General features: G+C 41.0%; 3 protein-coding genes across 3 annotated transcripts in view; all 3 read right to left on the bottom strand.

Annotated features, from left to right (window-relative positions):
- Nucleotides 1–1,240: 1,240 nt before the first annotated feature.
- Nucleotides 1,241–9,595, bottom strand: LOC310867161 (inactive sodium-dependent neutral amino acid transporter B(0)AT3-like; the record flags this gene model as incomplete). The annotated part of the gene is made up of 12 exons (XM_083777008.1): nucleotides 1,241–1,435; nucleotides 2,037–2,199; nucleotides 3,118–3,277; nucleotides 4,371–4,575; nucleotides 4,808–4,964; nucleotides 5,142–5,270; nucleotides 5,456–5,568; nucleotides 5,883–5,993; nucleotides 6,541–6,722; nucleotides 8,031–8,168; nucleotides 8,826–8,966; nucleotides 9,451–9,595. 12 exons carry the CDS (start codon nucleotides 9,593–9,595, stop codon nucleotides 1,241–1,243), a joined length of 1,839 nt encoding a protein of 612 aa, XP_083633134.1.
- A 3,438-nt stretch (nucleotides 9,596–13,033) lies between these two features.
- Nucleotides 13,034–21,422, bottom strand: part of LOC310867086 (uncharacterized protein) — a gene marked incomplete at both ends in the record, with an annotated part of 32,396 nt that continues 24,007 nt past the window's right edge. Inside the window, one exon of the mRNA XM_083776881.1 lies at nucleotides 13,034–13,180. Within this exon, the coding sequence (XP_083633007.1) occupies nucleotides 13,034–13,180 (147 nt within the window). The remainder of the gene's footprint in view (nucleotides 13,181–21,422) is intronic.
- Nucleotides 13,955–19,426, bottom strand: LOC310868905 (sodium-dependent neutral amino acid transporter B(0)AT1-like; the record flags this gene model as incomplete). Its single annotated transcript, XM_083779388.1, has 11 exons — nucleotides 13,955–14,126; nucleotides 14,515–14,627; nucleotides 14,930–15,076; nucleotides 15,495–15,651; nucleotides 15,861–15,989; nucleotides 16,145–16,257; nucleotides 16,370–16,480; nucleotides 16,607–16,809; nucleotides 17,469–17,606; nucleotides 17,795–17,935; nucleotides 19,231–19,426. The coding sequence occupies 11 exons, from the start codon at nucleotides 19,424–19,426 to the stop codon at nucleotides 13,955–13,957; spliced, it is 1,620 nt and encodes a 539-aa protein (XP_083635514.1).

Below are 21,422 nucleotides of genomic sequence, written 5' to 3'. Positions count from 1 at the left end.
GTGATATTAGTCTGGCCATGCCAGGATACTTCCTCCTGAGCTCCCCAGCCCCTCCCCTATCCTCTTTGGACTCTGATGGCCTAGAGTGAACTCACCTGCGGTGTATAGGTGTCTAACGAGCCCCAGAGACTATTTATGACTAAAGATTGTCTGTGAGTGACTGCTGGGAACACACAGTGTCTTTTATTAACCTCAAGCACTCTCTTTCTGCCATCCCTGCTTCTGCCCCATCATGCTATACAATGATGACAATAGTCTATTGAACTGCTGGTGTACAGGCCATAATATCACCTCTTTCACTTTATGAATGATTGCATCAAGTGTTCTTTCGAACTAGCTAGCTACTACATCTCATTTTGACCACTCATATTTTGGTCCTTTAATTCCTTGTGGGAAATTCTTCTTTTTTCATCACTGGATCAAACTGTACCTACGAGCTCAATCGTTCCTATAGGAAATTCCTATTATGGGGCTTTGCCAGTGTTTCTGTTTCTGTGAATCTGTATCCTTTCCAAAGCCCAATAATGTTGGGGAGAGTACAGTACCTGATGACGGTTTCTGGAAGGTCTCCAGGTTATGCCTCTTTACTGTATCTCGGAAACAGATCCTCCTTCAATGACTGTGCCAATTATTTCTCATCAGGTATTTAATTGACTGGAAAAGCCTCAAGGTCAACAAGATTTAAGTTCCAAATTGAACAATTGTGACAAGATAGAAAATATAACTTCATGCCACTTTCTTAGTGAAAAACATAAAAATGAAATTGGAATAACATAATCCATTCAATGTAAATACATCGTAGAGCATAAATCTACTGTAACAACATACACTACCATTGTGGATGCTGCCTGCCATGATAGCTTTTTTCCTACTCTTCCAGTTAATTTATCCGACGCACCTGTCCCTTGTAGGTGTGCATAAGACTTTCTCCTTCTAAATATATTTCTTTTGAAAAAAATTGACAATAATGACATGCCCAATAACGCCAATAATCTTATTGAAATAAAAAACGTTATATATACACATTTTTTTATGGTGATGACTATGATGATGATTATTTATGTACTTTTTCTGCCCATCAGCCCATCCCATCTGCTCTGTATATATTTTGTTTCCATTCCAAGGGGCGATTGAGAATGTAATATAATGTGGACGCCTCGTGAAGGATTCTTCAGTCGCAGAGATACTGACAGGATGGATCCTTGCCACGGAAAGTCAAAGAAAGTATTTTGGTCTTAAACTATGTGTCCAAAACGTAGCCATCATTGGCGTGAGGTGTGGCGCTGTTGTGGCGGCCATTTGACGACCTCCTCCTCTTGATGAGATGATAGAGAGCTACCAGGGGTATGGGAAGCAAGGGAACGGCAGAGAGGAGGACAATAATGGAAAACACCCAGTCTGGGTAAAGTGTAACATTTGTATGGGGGAAATCCTCCTGTGGGGAAAAGAGAAGTCAGCGTGAGGGACATATATTTCTGTATTTGAGGGACACATTGCCAATCATACAAGATACTGTACTATTTATGATTATGATTATGACCCATAATCAGTATTTAGAGTTTATCATTTGAGCCAGAGACAGCAGAATTAACGTACTGTATAGTACTGTATTATGTTGCCTTTTCCACGATGCTCAAATTACTGTATGACCAATTTGACCATCATGTGACAGCACAATGAAACTTATATTACACACACACACACACACACACACACACACACACACACACACACACACACACACACACACACACACACACACACACATTAAATTGCACACAGGACAAACATATGAGACTGAAACATTAATCTACATATGTATGCGTATTTTATACTTTGTCATATGACCGGGTCATAATGACATGCCCAAAATAGGGACGCCATGTTGAAAGAGGTTAATCATGTCTGTGGGTTTATAAATATTTAACCAAGGAAAAGTATTAACCAAAGCATGTGACTATTACTGTGTGGTGCATTGGATGCATTGGAACACAGGAGCAGAGACAGTTTTGGACAGTGACGATATATAGACTTACATTGCTAGGGTCCCAAGCAGAGTAGGTGGGACGCTTCTGTGATTGAACAGCAACATAGGCAATAAATACCACTAGGAGCATCACAGGACTGATGAACGCCCAGCAAACCCTCCAGAAGATGCTGGGCCTCTTCCCTGTCATGACATGGAGGTCCTCACTGAAGCTAGAAAGCACAAGCAAGCACACAGCAGCAGTCAATGGGCTATATGCATACGCCAAGAATGGCGTATGCACCTCCTTCACAGGTGTTATCGATGATGAAGGCTCTGTTCCATTATGGTCAAACAGAGTCAGGGTGCTGCTATAGAGCACCGAAGTCTGACGTCAATATCGGTAGAGGGCGCAAATCTGCAGGTTCATGTACTTTTTATTTGCATTGTAATCCCCATAGGGGGATTTTAGATCGCCTCACATAATAACTACATGTGTTTGAAAAATAAACAAATCATCCAGGCCGCTTTATGGATATGAAGAATCAACTGACTGAGAGAAAACGCTATTGTTACTGCTACTGAATTAGTTACATTTTCACTAGAAATAAAACAGACTGTATCATTCATATATGAGTACGCAGAGACAGCTTGTATATTTTTGGACCACAATGCTTATATTAAACGATTTTAAGATGACCCCATGTTATTCTCCATAGAGAAATTACTTCCGTAAACCAGGCAGAACCAGGGGATGAGCGAGTGACGTCAGGACTCTATTGTGCATGTTGGCTCACTGGAAACACGTTGCTACACCAGTGGGTCTCAAAGTGTAATTGAGTGTGTTCCAAATGTCCCTGTACAGGTCTGAGAGTTATGGGGGTCCTTGAAATTAAAGGTTTTGAGAACCACTGCACACTAAATGGAACAGAGCCTTAATTTGTATGATCAGACAGTAACACACTTATAGAGACATGGTGAAAGGGTATAGAATTTCCTTCTGTAATCTTTTTTTAATAATTTTGTTTGGGGAAAACTTTTTGAATAGCTGTTGCAATCATGGTTGTCACAAATGCACACAAGCATGCCAATGCACATCACCGTGACCTGGGAACAGCATTTGGGAACCACTGAGATATAAAATGAGTTACCGGCTGAGTCCATAGATGTAGACCACTCCAGTGACTTCAAAGAAAGCAATGACGAGGAAGGGAACAGAGCCCACATAGTTATTAAAGATCTCCAACCAATAGTTCCCTGAACCAATGGTGAAGATCAGAGACAGCAGGAAGCACAGCAGACATATTAATGCTGCAACACAGAGAGAAGAAGGATTGTGAATCTGACAGCAACATACACAAGTTACATAATATCTATATCTACGTCTACATAATCTACAGGGATTTGGTTTAGATTCATGTGACAATGGGGATTTTGACGAGGAGAATGAGAATCTTATTTGTTACTATTTGAATAGATTTTTTTTGTTAGTTCATTGCTAATTCATTACTATTGGTTAGAAAGTTATTTAGACAAACTTTTTTTTAAAACATGATGGTAACGATTAATTAATGATTTGTGCCATAATTATGCCCTCCACCTCCACAGCAGTTCCACAGTGATTAGCAAACTAGCCATTTGGCTAAGGATGTTAGGAATGGATGTCTGACGTTCCTTCCAAATCCAAGTTATACGGCTTGAAACGAGCGTTTAAATCGCTTGTTTAGTCAGCTGCTTCCATGTTTTTCAAGGAAGTTGAAAATCTTTAGCGCCTCCCCGGCGCCTCCCCTGGTCGAATGTGGAGATTTTGACATGCACAACGTCCTTGAAAAACATGGAAGCGGCTGACTAAACAAGCTCGTTTCAACTTCAAGCCGTAACTTGGATTTTTTGGGGCGAAAATTAGTTTTGTTTTTTTAAAGATTTGTTTTGGCTTTTCTGCCTTAATTGATAGTATCAAGTGAAGACTGACAGGAAAGAGGGAGAGAGATAAGGGGAGAGACATGCAGCAAAGGTCGTCATGAACGGGACTCGACCATGCGACGCGCTGTCAGGCTGAAGCCCATAGGCTATGTGGCATGCGCCTGGACCACTTGGCCAGTGGGTGCCCCAATGAAAATTTGTTTAGCTAATTATCGGATCTTCACTTTTTGGATAGGATGTGCAGAAAAGGGAAAGCAGCGTTACTTGTGGAAACCATGCGCCATTTCTGAAACGGATCTCCGCCTGATCTCATCTTGGAGCTACAGTAGGGACTGAGGGACTGAGGGAACGTATCGGGACATGGGGACTGGACATTGATTCTTGGCAAACTAAACTACCAAACATATGGATGTGGATCTTTATATTGTACACCTGACACAGTGGGACAGTGTGTATCATGAGGCCAAATTCTGATAGGCACCTGTGAAGAGCTCTTTAGGAATCCACTTGGGTACCATGTGTAGTTCAACGAGGGGATTGAGGATGCCCTCAAGGTTGCCAAACATGGTGGAGAGACCCAAACTGAAGAGCATGAGGAAGAACAACACAGCCCAGACCTGAGAGCCTGGCATCGACATCATAGCCTCAGTGAACACAATGAATGCAAGGCCAGTACCTGATGCACTCTATAGGGGAGGACAATAAGAGATGAGCAGCATGAAGACTGAACATAATGGTACATTTTGAACCAGTATTTGATGCACTTCGAGGTACGAGGATCTTGTTGACTGATTTAATACTGTATGGTTCTTATCAAGGCTTAGTCATGGAGTGAAAAGTCTAACATTTCAACACAGTAAAAGTTATAGTTCAAATTAATTCGTTACAACCTTTCAAAGTACACCATGGCAACGATACCTGGTCAAGGAATGTTTGCAGATTGCAGGGCTTCAAGTTCAAACTGGACACCCGGGTATGAAATGTGCCATTCAGATGTTCATGCCATTCAACATAGTTGTCGAATTCTATGGTTTGCTCCTCAATATCAAACTCATTGGTTAGAGCCAAGATGTTCCTGCAGATGACAAAGACTTCTGAAGAGGTGTCCAAGAGTTCAGATTTGTCTTAATATAATTATCAATTATTTTCAATGATGATTGAGGAAAAACGTAAGAGCATGTCTAAATGCAATTGGTCAAATGCACACACACCCATGCATGCACAAAGGCACGTACGCACATGTAGTACATACCCATTCATACAGGAGTTGTAGTTATTGTTGGCTTTAAATCCCAGGATGGCGAACACAGAGATGGATGCATAGAGAGATGTACCACTGTTTACCAGACCAACCACAATTGTATCCCTCTCACAATTATTACTGGCAGAGGAAATGTGAAAAGAACAAAAATGTATTCAAAAACAGAATACAGTATAATTCGTGCCCCAACTAAAGGTGTCAGTATTTCTACAGGAAGTCAGTACAATCACATTCCCATTGTTAAGTGCACAATTTGGGGTCTAGCTTCCCCTTCTGTCCTATTGCCAGCTCCATTGGATACCTACTCTGGAGGATTGTAGCTGGAGAACACTATTAGACCACCAAAGGCAATTGAGAGAGAGAAGAAGATCTGAGTGCAAGCATCCAGCCACACTTGGGGGTTCTTCAGAGACTCCCACTAAAGGAGAGAGAGAGAGAGAGAGAGAGAGAGAGAGAGAGAGAGATAGAGAGAGAGAGAGAGAGAAACAATGAACAAAGGAGAGGTACATGTAAATCGTCTTTACCCTATTTACGCTATTATGTGCAGTGGGGGAAATTGGTAAAGGTACTCATTTGGTTTAGATTTGCATTCCCATTTCCCAATGTGACATCATCAAAATATTAGCCAGATTTACCCCCCTATTTTGGATGTCACAGGGTCACATAACCTAACCTGCATTGGAAACTACAAAATCAATGTAGGGTTTCCCGGCGCTGATTGCATGGACTTGCCTCAGGTGTGAAGAGGTAGACGAGGCCGTCAGTAGCTCCTGGCAGAGTGAGGGCACGCACCAGGAAGATGGTCAGTACCAGGTATGGGAACGTCACTGTCACATATACAGCCTGGAGAAATATTATGAATGAGTCAAAGGCTCTGTTTCCAGTATGTTTATGTGAAATCAATTCAGACATTGCTTCAGTTTGCTTATGTTTATTTGTTGATTATTCCTTCAGCTTTTCCTCTTTAATTTTGAGTAAGGGTGGGAGAGAATGGTACGTAGCTAATTCAACATTATGTTGAATCCATCTAGGCAGTAGTCTTAGGGTTTACCATTTGAGCCACAAAGACACAGTAAACTGTAGTACTGTAGAATGTATTATGTTGTCAAGGGTCACGGTCAAGGTCAAAGAAGAGCTACGCAGCTCCACTTTGCACACTTGGTTGACCTAATTTTAACAACAGAACAATTCAGTTAGTGCCATGCAGGTAGCATTTAATAAATACACTGTAAAATCCTGAGTGATATAACTTAACAAATTTGTACCCTCTCAGAGTTGCAAATGGATAAATTAAAATTATGTAAATTATGTATTAAACATTGGTGATTTCAGAGGGAATCGACCCATGATCGTTATTATTTAAGCCTGGACATTGATCTGTTACACACACCTTGCCAATGGTCTCAATGCCCTTTATGAAGCAGACGTAGACCAGACACCAGGCGGAGCCCAGGCTCGCCACCATCCACCACTGCAGTGAGCCGCTGGTCTCCACGTTAGGAGTGATGTTCAGGGTCTCTCTGTACCAGAAGTAGTTCACTGACGTGCTGTCCACACATTCCTTTACGTAGGCTGATCGTAACCGTGAACAGATAAGATAAACAATGGTCGTTTGTGCGTATGCGTGAGTCTGTGTGTGTGTGCGTGCATGCATGTGTTTTTGGGGATTATCTTTTACTTCTTTTTGTGTTTTAATGAATAATAATAATAATAAAAACTTTATTTGTAATAATGGATTGTATTTTTATAGCGCTTTTCTATGCACTACGTGCTTACTCAAAGCGCTTTAGAATGGTCCATTCATTGGGAGGTGAAGCGGCGAACAGTCAACGCCAGCGTCCTCACTTCCCACATTCACACACCAATGGTGGCAACCACTGGAGGCAAGATGGGGTTCAGTGTTTTGTCCAAGGACACTTCGACATGTGGACAGGAGGAGCCGGGATTCGAACCGCCGACCGACCTGCTCTACCTCCTGAGCCACAGCCGCCCAGTGTGCATTGTACAAAAAATATATACACACTATATTATATAGTGTGTATTTGTTGTGTCTTTGTTGTAAATATTTTGTAGTAGGAGGCTGACTAGATAAGTACAGTAGGCTCTGCTGTTGCTTTGTTCAGTACTGATGATGGTAGCAGAGAGGCTTTACTTGTATTGAAAAATGTTAATCAACTAATACAAGTTATTAGCAAGTATTTTAGCAATAGCTTCACTATCTATTTGTATGGCATAGTTTTAAGCCTATTAACTATTAACAAACATTTACAAAGTAATTAATAACGTATTAACAGTTTATAAGAGATAGTTATTCTAACACATTACCTATTATTGTTGAATTACTCATAGTCATAACATAGACGCAATGTGCCAGTAGGTAACCGGACAGTCATTGGCCACATAATGTCAATGGAAACCTGGTTCGATTCTGACTGGAGATGTGTTGTGTTCAATTGTTCCTGTCTCTCAGTCATAATACAACATAAACTGCCTAACAACTTAATGCTATTGTCATTTTTCAGGAACATTACATGAAGGCTTGTAACAAAAACCCATGTGTTTGTCATTTTAAACTATGCAATTGGTTTGGTTTTCATAATTCTGAGTAGGTAACTATCTTTATGCACCAATCTTCAGATGACAAGTTGAGCAAACATTTCCAGTGCACTCGTGAATATTTTAATATTAAAGTCCAGATGAAACAGCATTTTGAAAATATCTGATTTTAGTATTTACATATTTCCATGAGCAACAGGAAAGGATAATATTGGGAGGAATTTGAATGTTGAAAAGTGGACATACCATACAAAATAAAATAAATAAATGGCTGAATATACACTGTATCGATATGCTGTAGGTATATAGTATATTCTTGCCAACCTGTGTGATTGTCATTGAGGGGACACTGGCTCCAAGGCAAGGGGTCCTGGAAGGAGTTGAATAAGTACCAGAGGACCCAGCCCACGATAGCATTATAGAACAAACACACCAGAAAGGAGACCACCAGGGAGGAAACACCTAAACAAAGAAACGTGTTGTTATTGTTTGTTGTTAGCTATTGTTGTGGGTAGCCTGTGTCAAGTGCATTCGCACATAAAGTATGTATTCTTCTTCTGCATTTAACAATTTTACATTATCCTAACTATTAGGAGCAGTGGATGGATACCATTTAAATGGAGCCCAGGGAAAGGTTAGTGGTTAATTGTCTTGCTCAGGGATATTAAAGTGTCTTTTCCACTCCATCTGGTCTTCTAATTCCGAGAGAACCTCTCACTCAGCTACACATGTAAATGGTGCATTTCTATAGTGCCTTTCTCACAAGTGCTATAGTGTACATTTACACATTAACGTTGGAGGGAACCATGCATGCAAAGCAATTATGCAATTATGGGTTCAGTTTCTTGCACAAGGACACTTTAAATCAAACCAGAAACCTTCTGATTCCAAGACAGCCACTCTACCTCCTGAGCCACTGCCGCCCCGTTTAATACAGTCAGCAACAAATACTGCAAACATCTTGAGTGTTAATTTAACTCTGATTGGCAAACATAACGTTACATATACACTTGTAATTGTCTAATTGTCTACCTACAGTTTCATTCACGAAAGTTCATTCTACAGCATCCATTGACACATACCGTACACACAAACATATGTGCAAACATGTTGACGTACCGACTCCACCCAGAAATGGTGAGATGGTGTGCCAGACGCCGATGCTGCCCTTTCTCAGCTTCTGTCCTATTGCCAGCTCCAGGTAAAGCAGAGGAAGACCCTCAAATACCAACGCTAGCAGATAGGGGATGAGGAAAGCACCTGAGACAGAACAGTGAAGTGATGATGAAGATGTTGCTGCAAGTTGTTGGCCATCTTTCAACATAATCTCGACTACTGTACTGCTTCTGGGGTCTGAGGACAACAAGAGGCACTTCAGCTAAATGACCCATTTGGTTCTCTTTGTATACTGGGACACGGATTTGGGGTCTCAGAGATAAACATGAATGGAGTCTGTGGCTTAATGGATACATTTGTTGTCACTATTCTGTAATGACACAATTGACTATTTATTGTCTTTTCACAGAATAACAGAATACAATATACAGCAATCACTGAGATAAAAAAATTAATATGTGCCCTATTTTATTTTATACTACTGTATACTGTAGAAGACAGTTTCACTGCCAAAAAAAAAAATCAAAGCATTTAAATAGTTCTCAAAGCACATCAAATGCCAGCCACCAAGATGCTACTAGATGATACAGTACAGTATACTGTGTGTCAACAATAGAAAGCATCTCACCTCCTCCATGGATCTGGCAAAAGTAAGGAAAACGCCACACATTGCCCACTCCCACAGCAAAGCCAATGCAGGACAACAGGTACTGGGTCTTGTTGGCCCACTTAGGTCTCTCCTTTACCTCCTTGGAGACTGCCAGATCCTCCATGCCTTCTGCTGAACTGCTGTTATTGTGTGACCTGGGGTCTGGAAGCGGATAAGTATAGAAGAGAGATTGTCTCAGTGTCAACACAGTGGAAATCTACTGAGAATCAGCTGAGTTTAATGGATAACCGGACAGAAGCCTGGGAGTTGTCATGAATTGTCATCATTGGCACAAGAGCCATTGTAAAGCGCTGTGTTGTCGTATAACATTTATAAAAATAGCAGCAGCTATAGACAGATCCATGGAGGGGTGCCCTGGGTGCAGCTCAGGTCACGTGTACCATTAAGCTTAATGGTACACCTCACCTACGGCTACCCGTTGATTGCCCACAGCTGGCCTACAGGGCAAGGCTCTGTGGATTTGTCTATACTGAACACGCCAGTAGAACACATCAGTCAAGCATCAGTAGATAACTAATGAACTAGTTCATGTAGTCCTCTGTGTAGTGTGTACAGTATACAGAGAAGAGAGACTGGGGCAGTGGGGTATGCTCACATGCGTGATACATGGAACCAGAGGAAGGAATTCCTCTGTAACTCCAGATGTATACCTATATTCACTTTGGCAGATATTCACGATGAATGAGATAAAGTATCATTAAAGGTTTTATGACATTCAATTTAATTTCTTTTTCTTTTTCTTTTTTCTTTTAGGTTTTATGACCTCAATTACACTAAAAAAACCTGAACTTTGAACATTCAGTGGATTTTCTGTGGTCTGAAGTTTTCTTTGGGGTTTGGAAGCCTTTTGAGCTACAATGAAAACAGGCAACACAGTGAAAACAGTGACATCTGCTGGCAAATCCCATTGACATATATGGGATTTGCAGGATCTTACATCACAAACAGCAGGAAAATCAGAGCACCTGTTTGAGCCAGAAAACCCCAGATCACAGAAAATCTACTGAATGTTAAAAGTTCATGTTTTTTGGGTGCAATTGAGCTTAGAAAACCTAAAAAAAATAAGAACAATTCCAAAACCTTTTTTTTAATGTCACAATCCCTTTAACTTTCCAACATGCTGTGATGATGTACACTAGTAGCATTGATAAACACAGCAAATGGATTTTTTTAATGTGCATCCGGCTTTGTCGGCGTATTCGGGAGAGGGAATCTGGAAGGGAGGGTGATAATTGTCACTACACATACTCATATGGGCTGGGGCAGTACCTGTCACACCTGTGGGGAGTGTTGGAAGTGGAAGCTCCTCACTGTCAGGTGAGCCAGTAGGATACAACAGCAGTGACAACACATACGTGTGTACTGAGGAATCAATTGGTTTAACGACTCAATCAAGAAAAAAGGGGGTAAAATATTGAATCTTTAGTGATACAAAACCTTATTGTGTACGGTGTGTATAATTGCACTGATTGGCATGCATGATAATTGGCTAAATTTGGTGCTTACACAGAATCTATTCAACAAGATGTCAGAACAAAGATACATTTTCCATGGACAAGGACTTACAGCAATGGTTCCCAAGCGTTTTAGCTTGAGACGCAAAAGATAAATTTGGTGTCTCTCAGGGGACCCAAACGTACATAACTTAATTATAAAATAATCACTTAAGCCCTATATAATTCAACAATAGTCAAAATATCTACAAGCTTTCAACGCAACAATGAGTTGTGAGCTTGTTGAAGCTGTAACTTTATCATTTTGTTTGGATGTTTTAATGCTTTTTTTTACAATAATTTTAATACATTACTAATAATAACTATGCCTTACAGAGTCGGGGTCCTAGACCAGGTATTGCAGGTGAGCTCCGCTTGGACTTTGCTCAATAGATAGAAGAGAAAGATAACATGAGGGGACCATTGACCTCGTGAGCTGCCAGTATGTGGAGGCCAGGTAAATTTATTCCAATCTGTTGAACCTGGAAGACAACCATCTCTGAAAGAACATATAAAATCCTCAAAATGTACAAAATGTGACCATGCGTGTTTGATGAGGGTATGCATTGTTTTTTCAGTAATGTGCAGCTCTCTGCCAAAGCTTGTGCCCGCAGGTGGCAGCATTATGTCGTCTATCAAAATGCTACTAATGGTCTGGTTTGGTATAGGTTTACTTTTATACAGTCATGTGAATGTTAGCAAATTGCAATATTACAAATATTACACAGTACACAACAGTCAGATTCAATCAGATAGGAAAACACTTTATTTTCAAGTACAGGTAATATATAGATGTGCGTCGGCAATCGGCATAGGCTATATGTGACAACCCAACATGAAACGTAATTTATGCAGGTCCTGAATAAGTAATAGACATTGTGGAACCTGCACAATGTTCTCACAGACCTGTGAGAACATTGCATTTTATAAATGTACTACTCTCACAGAGGACTTGTTTGTAGGAATCCAGGAATCCAGTTCAAAACACAGCTCATGACATCATACTGTATGTCAGTAAAAGGTGTAACCATTAAAGGGCCACTTCACCCCTTTTGCAACCAGATCTTATTTTAATGATGTTTGGGAGACAAGAAACACTTTCCTGGGGGTTTTATGTGGGGAATTTGTGTTTTTAGATATTTCAGTATTTCAAAGTGTCCATGCGCTCCATGATGTCATAATAATAGCTAAACATTGGCCAAAATGTGCAATGTAATGTATGTACTTTCTTTCTTTCTTTCTTTCTTTCTTTCTTTCTTTCTTTCTTTCTTTCTTTCTTTCTTTCTCTATTGTATAGGAAGTGTCCTCTTTCTTTCTCTATTGTATAGGAAGTGTCCTCTTTCTTTCTTATTTTCTACCATGCACCACCATGTACCTTTAAAACCGACTCATGGAGCTATGCTCAAACAAATGTCTTACATCTGAATTATTTCAAAACAGTGAAAATAGCCAAATCCTAACACCTGCAGATCAGTTATTATCGGCAAAGAGGTGTAAGAGGGAAAGGGGAGGGGGAAATATAGACCCCTGCGGGACTCCGTTCAACTATGGGTTTAAATGGATTAGGTGCTCAGATTACAATTCAAGATACATTTTAGTATTATGTTCTTTTCTCAATACCAGCACAGCACAGCCTGGGTGAAATATATCGATGCAAAAACATGCAAAGAAACCTTGACACCCAGCTTCAAACAACCCATAATGAGGTCAGATTAAACGAAGGTTGCCTCTGTTTCTAACACATATTGTATGATACGATACGGCGGCTTAGACTTTATACACATTTCTCTGTAAATCATTAATACAACTTGGAGGTGCTTTCATTCCTCTCCAGTGTGTCAATGAATGACTGATATATTTGAAGTCATCCTTTTTTTTGCCAGAGGCACAAAAGAATGAATGTCTTTTTACTCTTTTAGCATACAATACAGTACACATGAGTGCACACACACACACACACACACACACACACACACACACACACAGCGACATTTAACAATGATGCTTGACAACTTCAATAATAATGTTTAAATATCAATCAAACATGATCATTTCTGTCTGTTGTGAAAATAGACATAGAGGAAGTGACATATGGCATATCCAGGGACTGCGAGACTTGGGATCCCCGCCAAAATAAAGATGATCACAGCTATCCATGGTGGGTACGGTACTGATGCCAGAGAGGGGAATTCCTCCTAAAATCCATCCAGAAATATAATGAGCGCATTGAGCATGTCAGCACTATTGACAATGGTGTTTAACTCTGGCATCACAATTTTTGGCACATAAGAAGAAAATTGTGGGGACATTTTTGAAAGCTTTTTGAAGAATTATGTAAAATAGGTGGTTAACCAGCTGTCATGATCACGGGTTCCCAAACTTTTCAGACCCCCCAAAATAATAATATTTGTACTGGGGGTCCCCTGTCCCCTCGGGACAAGCACTTTGAATTGCAAAAGCATTACATTTGACTTGGTTCCACAGATCCTTAGTGTGAAAATAGCAAAATGAATTCAGGGTTGAACATTTTCTTATCACATACCCATAGCCTTACTGTATTTGTTTACAAAGACAATAATGAGAAAATAGCATATGATCTACACTGTCATTTCATATAATAAAATAACATAACAGATGAGAACATGCAGGTCCTAATGGCATTTTGTTGAACCACCGAAGGTCGCTACAGTAGCTGTTCTCTGCTCTGTTTAGGTTCCTTCACATCATAAATCAAGTCCATTGTCTCCTCAGCTGTGAACTCTTATCACACCGCCGTTAATAGTTATCGGCACCAGAGCTGATATGACCTTTAATATCCTCTCTGTTCAAGTATCAATCCCCTCACCAAGGGCAACTAAAGGCTGGGTATGTGATAAGATATTGAATTGTAGAGGAATAACATCCTCAGAAGGCAACTTGAAGAGAATTATAAGAGCAAAACAAAGCAGCTGACAAGGTTGAAAAGGAAATTAGCTTACAGAGTTGGGGTCCCAGACCAGGTATATGAGCTCCGCCTGAAATTCGGTTACCAGGTAGAACAGGAAGATGACAAGGATTATGAGAGGACTGATGACTCTCCATGTGGCCTGCCAGTAGATACCAGGCTTTTGTCCAATCATGAACACCATGTCGCTATTGAATCTGAGAACCAATATTTATGTATTAATGGATATTATCATACTATAATTCTAACAATGTCTAAGTGTGTGTCTGTGTGTCAGAAACACTGCCGTAGCTCCTTACTGCCTGCATGAAAAACCTGAATCATTGCCATGCAGATAATTTAAGGTTCTTAAACACTCTTTTGCTCTAATACAGTCTATGGTACTGTAGGAGCTAGTTGTTTGATGTTAATCTACAAAAAAGTAAGTCAGAGAGGCTTATCGGTAGCAGCCAGGGTGCGGTCGAAAGGTCATGGGTGCTCTACCGACTGAGCTACCCTGACACCCTTTTGCAGGGGATAGCACAAAATGAAGATAATAAGAGGAAGTCTTTGTGACATACAGTAGGACCAATTGTAACCACTAACCTGTCTATGCCATATACGTAAACAACAGATATCAGCTCAAAGAAGGCGATGGTCAGAAGGGGGATGGAGCCAGCAAATTTGTCGAAGAAAGCAAGCCAGTAATTCCCTGACTGCTGAGCAAACAGGAGGGCAATGATGAAGCTCACGATGCATGTTATACCTGACACACACACACACACACACACACACACACACACACACACACACACACACACACACACACACACACACACACACACACACACACACACACACACACACACACACACACACACACACACACACACACACACTTTGACTCCAGTGTATTTGATGGATATTTGTTCTTAGATACTGGACTGAGCTCAAAACACTCACCAGTTAAAACTTCTCTGGGCCACTTTTGGGGAAATATGTTTAGGTCCCGTAAGGGAACCACGACTCCCTCGATGTTACCAAACATGGTGGACAGACCCAGACAGAAGAGCATGGTGAAAAACAGAACGGACCAGAGTGGAGAGATGGGCATCTTGGCGATGGCCTCTGTGAATACAATGAATGCCAGACCTGTTCCCTCCACACCCTGGAAAAATACAGTTACAATTCATATATTAAAATAAAATAAGAATTAGGGAGCTATAGGCTGCAGCTTGGTCTTGGTATTCATTGACACAGGTTGCTGCATGGCTCACTCCCTGGCACTGACAGGGTGTGAATGGAGAGGGTCTTGTTATACGGTATAAACAGTGCCTACCAACTCAAGCAAAAGTGCTCTTGAGCAAAACACCAACACCAAAGTTCTCCAGTGGTGCTGCACTGCAGTTAACCCTGTGTTGAGAACTAGTGCAATATCTTTGTAGGGAATTGTGTTTACGTGTAGCTAGGAACTAAAGGATATGCAAAGAATTACACATTTACATAATGGTAGGAGGCTTTACAAAAAAGTGATTCTTAATAATAATAATTACAAGACTGGAATAATGTAGGATAACAGTGGTTACCTCACCGAGTAGCTTCTGCAAGTCACAGGTTTTAATGTTCAGTCTGTGAACAACTTCTGGATCGGAGATGTTCAGTTGGTTCAAAACAGTCTCATAATTGTCTGGGGTGATGCTGGCCTCAGCAAGATCAAATGTATTCAACAGCGCCATTATGTTCCTGGGGGGATACCAACAAGTATTGTCTATTGTTTTGTAGCCATTGCATCAAAGATGTAGTGCATGATGCCTTTGGTTATATTCTAGCGTTCACTGACTAGAACACTGGGAACCATAGCCCATGGTTTCTGCTATTGGAGACCTCTTGAATGATCTAAGTGTGTAAAAGACTGCAGCTGCAGTGTGAGGCTGTATGAGATTTGAACTCACCCTTCCACACAGGCATCATAATTCTCTGTGGCTCTAAATCCAATGATAGAGTAGATGACCGTGGCGGCATAGATAGAGGTGCCTCCGGTGACGACAGACAGGATCAAAGCATCTTGCTTGCAGTTGTTGCTAGTAAGAATAAGGATAAATGAATAAGACAAAACTAAATTCATTTTAGGTATGATGATTAATGTGACTATCATCATCATCAGTCTTTTGAAATCCTTCAGATTTCAAAATCACTATGGTCATAATAAAACAGTACAAAGATGCACATATCTTACTGAATAGGATTGTAGCTGGAGAAGGAGATGAGACCACCCCATGCCAAACTGAATGAATAGAAAACCTGCGCGCCTGCGTCCATCCAAGTCATTGGATTAATCAGTTCATCTATCTGAAGGCATACAAAACGTTGCTCTAGATTAATGTGGAAATTAGAGATTGAATATGTATGGCAGGCAATGTACTGTACTTTGAACAGCTTTTGAGTGACAATCAAACCATACATCTGGGGTGAAGAGAAACGTGATTCCACTAAAGGCGCCTTTTAGAGTTAGCCCTCGGATCAGGAAGATGGTCAGTACAACATAAGGCAGGGTGGATGTGATGTAAACTGCCTGAGGTCATTAGGGGGGGGGGGGGGGGGGGAAGAAGAAGGAGACCATCAGAGGGGTATAATAATATCACAGTTATGTGTACATATCAACTTGACATTCATGTAGATGACTGAGACCTTAACTGACCTTGCCTGTTGTGCTGATCCCTCTGATGCAACAGACATAGAGGACCATCCAGGCGCACATGAGACACAGTACTATCCACCACTGCAAGCCTCCGGAATCTGATATAGACGCTGAACTGTTCAAAGTCACTCTGTACCAAAAGTAATCTGTTGGGGAGCTCTGCTCACACTCTGGCAAAAGACCTGTAGGTGGTGACAAATAATGTCTGCTATGGTGGCATAGTTTGATTGCTTTCGTGGTATAATGAATAAAAAACAAAACATAAAAACAAATAGTCTACTGTTACATGTTTGAGGTTGTAATAGCGATTTTAGCTATTTTTGACAGGGGGCGGGGGCATTCGAACAAGTGGCAAATTTATGTTTTTTTTGTTTTTAAGATGTACAGTGATTTTTTTTAATTATTATTTACTATAGTCCTACTAGACCACAGGACATTAGGCCTACATCTGGCCACAATAGATATACGTGACCTATTGAACGTGAAGGGGGAGGTGAAAAAAACATATTGAGCCTACAACACACAGTAAAGTCAAAGTCGTACGATTTGTCACACACGTTACTGCAGTGACATTCTTTCTCCGCATTTGACCCATCTCTTGCAGCAGTGAGCCGCAGCCAAGGAGCGGTGAGCTGCAGCCGTGCCGTGCTCGGGAATCATTTGATTAGTTAATTTGACCCCCCAATCCAACCCATTGATGCTGAGTGCCAAGCAGGGAGGCTTTGGCCCTTTCTGAAACCATCTTATTAGCCAGGCTAACACAGTACGTACACAACAGAGAAAGAAAGGTATAGATGTTTATAATATATATATTATATATATATATATATATATATAATATATATACTGTGTATTCAATTACCTGTGCCGTTGTCATTCAATGGACACTGGGACCAAGGAACAGAGTCCTGAAAAGAGTTGAAAAGATACCAGATAGTCCAGGCCATGATGGTGTTGTAGTATAGACCAACCAGGAAGGATGCCAGCATCGAGGCTATACCTGAGTGATAGGTGTACCTTTGACTTTAAAATCATATCCTAAAGCCTGATTTATAGCCACTTTGTCATATGGTGGAGATTGGAGAATAAGCTTAAATTACAATATGTTGAGATGGTATGTCTGTAACATAAGGCGTTTTGCTCTTATGATTCAAATGCATTATATGATTGACGTTTAGCTATACTTACCAACGCCAGTCAAGCAAGGATGGATGGCCCGCCAGACTCCCACACTGCCTGTTCTGAGGCGCTGTCCAATGGCAAACTCTAACAGTAGGAGAGGTGTTCCCAGGAGAACCAACAGGATTAGGTAAGGAATGACGAAAGCCCCTGAAAAGTGGAGACATCCTGGATTATCCTACAGTGCAGTAGGCCGAAATTCCGACATTAAATGTGTCTTTTAATAGCTGGATTCTGTTAATCTGAAATCAAAGTCACGTATTAGTTATTTACAGGTATATAGTGTTATCCTCAGGCATCTGTCGGGGCTCCCTGTGGTACATTCAGCCCAACGCACCACCTTCATAAGGATTTGATTACTATAAGCTCTGGCAGGACTTCAAGATTTTCTGTGACACCTTGAATTTCCTTGTCTGAGATGCTTCACCTTTTTGCCACATACTCTGTGTACATACTCCAGGACAGCTCCTTAGTGATGTGCACACCATGTGAAGCGGCTTGCTTACTCACTGGTGTCCCATCGCTCGAGAGTGGCATGTACGTACATGTATGACCTCTGCATGTATGACCTCCACAATTATTGCCTTAGTTTTCTTTAAATTCAGGTGCAGTTTACTTGCCACGACAGATGTTCCACCTCCTAGGCCCTTATTCCTCGTTGTTTGATATCAGGCCCATCAACACTTTGCCGTCGGCAAACTTAACAATGGTGTTGGACCCCCCCTTCTTTTTTATCAATGCATTGTGACCACATGCTCCACATTCCCGTGGTTTAACTGTTTCAGATGGAAGATAAACTTCAGGGTCTTTTACCACCATTAGCTGATAAGGTGGTGTGATACAGTACCTGTCTAGTTCCCCATTTGTCACTTGGGAGGAGACATGGAAGCCATGCATGAAAAACTTATTGAAATTACCAATTACAATATCACATATATTTGAACCCAATATCACTGTTTTATGATTGAATATGCAGTAGCATTATTTCCTGACAGCTCTATAAACTGAAGTCACCAATACAGGCTATCATTGAAAATGTTTTTCTTGTTAACACTGGAATGTTTGGGTCTACTGTACATGCACCCACTTATCATAACTTTACATTAGCCTATATTGGAATGTGAACATGTTGCAGCTGAAATGTTGTCAGCTGCAACAACATGGTCAGCTACAACAAAGGTCTGGCGAAGCAAGGTATGGGGTCTTGGACATTCCTTTTTCACATCATAATCGACATTGCTAAATTAGAAGCCATTATGTCCCACTTGGGCTAAAGAAGAATATGTAAATCTGCTCTAGCCTTGCATGTGATGAAAAGCAGAAAAGGCTGAATATTTTAATAGCTGGTAACTTAAGATATTACAATTTAAATTATTTGTACAACACTATGCTTTGTCAGCTTAACAGACCCCCCCCCCCCCCCCCTCCCCCCCTCGCCATCTTACCTCCTCCATGGGATTGGCACAGGTAAGGGAAGCGCCATACGTTGCCCAGCCCTACGCAGAAGCCCACGCAGGTGAGGATGTACTGTGCTTTGTTGTCCCATTTGAGCCTGTCGGTTTCTCCCTTTTCCAGCTCCTCCAGCTCCTGGTGAGAGGGGATTCGGTCATCTAGACCCGGATTTGGAAACGCCAGTCTCATTGTGCAGCGTTCCACCTCAGTCAGTGAGACAATGCAGTTGATACTGTAGGTACTGTAGTGCAGTATCTGAAAACCAGTTCTCACAGTAGATAAAACCGTCTTTTATCTTTTCTCTTCCTGCAACCTCACACATTAACCCCTTTCTTCACTTACCATTCAACAGTTCTTTCTAAGTCCAGAGTGAAAAACAGATACACACTTAATTATAATGAATATACCTAATGACAATTTCTACAAAAGATGAGATTGTTGCTACTTACATCAAATAGTTTCATTAATTTAGACTTTTAGTGGCCTATTGAGCTCACTTGACCAACTGGATTTATTAAACCTCAGACCTGTTGGTGTAAAAAAAAATAGAAGATATTAACAGATGGAAACATTTGCCATTATCAGTTCCAGCACGTATAGCAGTGGTTAAAATGAATGTCCTACCTCGTATTAATTTTATTAGCTCAATGGTGCCGCTGGCACCCCCAGCGAATTATTGGAAAAAGCTGGACACATTAAGGAAATATATTTGGAATAATAAGCAACCTAGTATTAAATGGTCTGTGCTTCAGTATGGGAGGTCTGATGGGGGATGGGCATGCCCTAATTTCAAATTGTATCATTGTGCTTTTGTGTTGAGAAATATCATTGTTTGGATGGATAAGGATAAAACAGCTTCTTGGGAAAAATTAGAACAGGAATTATTAGACACTGTAGGAATGAAAGGTTTTCTTTTGATGAGTATTTCTATTAAGAGATGTAATTTGTATTATGGTCCAATGTTCTCATATTTACTTCAGGTGTTTAGAGCAGTAGAGAAATACATAGGGTTTGGAACTAAGTGGTGTAAATCTTCTCCATTGTGGAACAACAACTATATGCTATCTGGGGGAAGGCCATTCACTAATAGGAGTTGGGAGGAGAAGGGCATTAGGACCCTTCAAGATATTAATGGAGCAAATAATATTATGGACTTCCAGGACATAGTTAGAAGGTACGGGATTGATAGGCATTCTCTGTTCTTTTATTTCAGAATCAGATCTGCTTGTAGAGCCTATGGGGTTCCCTGGGGAGCAGAATTAAAAGACCATCCCATTCTTTTCAAAATGCCCCTAAACGAATCGTGTCATATGTCCGGGGATCTACGAGTTTTGGGGAAGAGTTACAAGGACATTGACAGATCTATTGGGGGTGCAATTTCCGATGGATCCATTTGTACACCTGTTAAACGATGATTCTATGTTACCTCTTACGGCAAAGACATGCAAGGTCTGGTTGGCTGGGCTTACGGCAGCCAAAAAGATCATAGCCCAACGCTGGAATCCCCCACATGATGTCTCAAAAACACATTGGCTGCGAAGCTTTCTGGACATTGCTTACCTGGAACTGTCATCGGCAAGGATTAATCAGGCCCAAGAGGGCACAATTTCAATGTGGACAGACCTAATATCAGACCTGAAAGACTTACTGACTCGGTGATTGTAATTGATGTGTTGTGGGTTGATTATTCTGTGAATAGGATGGGGACGGGGAGGGAGGGGTTTCTGTGTGTGTGTGTGTGTGTGTGTGTGTGTGTGTGTGTGTATGTGCGTGCGTGCGTGCGTGCACACGAGTATGCGTGTGAGAGTGAAGGTTTTGAGTTCAATCTTGTACACTGTAAAATGACTATGCTATGTTCTTGTTCAGAAAACTAATAAAAATTGAATGAGAAAAAAAAAAACCTCAGACCTGGTCACCCGGTGCCATGCAGGGTTCCAGGTGTGGCGATGGGGTGCCAGAGGTGGCCTGGCATGCACCCTCAGTTGCAAATTCTGCTCCCTCAATTTAAGTTTTATATGTAATATTGGGGAAATGTACCATGCAGTGCGGTACCAACTAACAACCAAGTGACTAAATGTGGAGGTAAGGGGATCCCTGACGTCATGTTGATGATGTATGGGCATTACACTCTGCCGCAAACCATTGGTCCAACTTGTTTCCCACTCAGTCAGCACTGCAATGCACT

The sequence above is a fragment of the Protomyctophum parallelum genome (assembly GCF_964188405.1).
Source record: "Protomyctophum parallelum genome assembly, chromosome: 1".
Lineage (NCBI taxonomy): Eukaryota > Metazoa > Chordata > Actinopteri > Myctophiformes > Myctophidae > Protomyctophum > Protomyctophum parallelum.
This window is presented reverse-complemented; position numbering and strand designations above follow the sequence as displayed.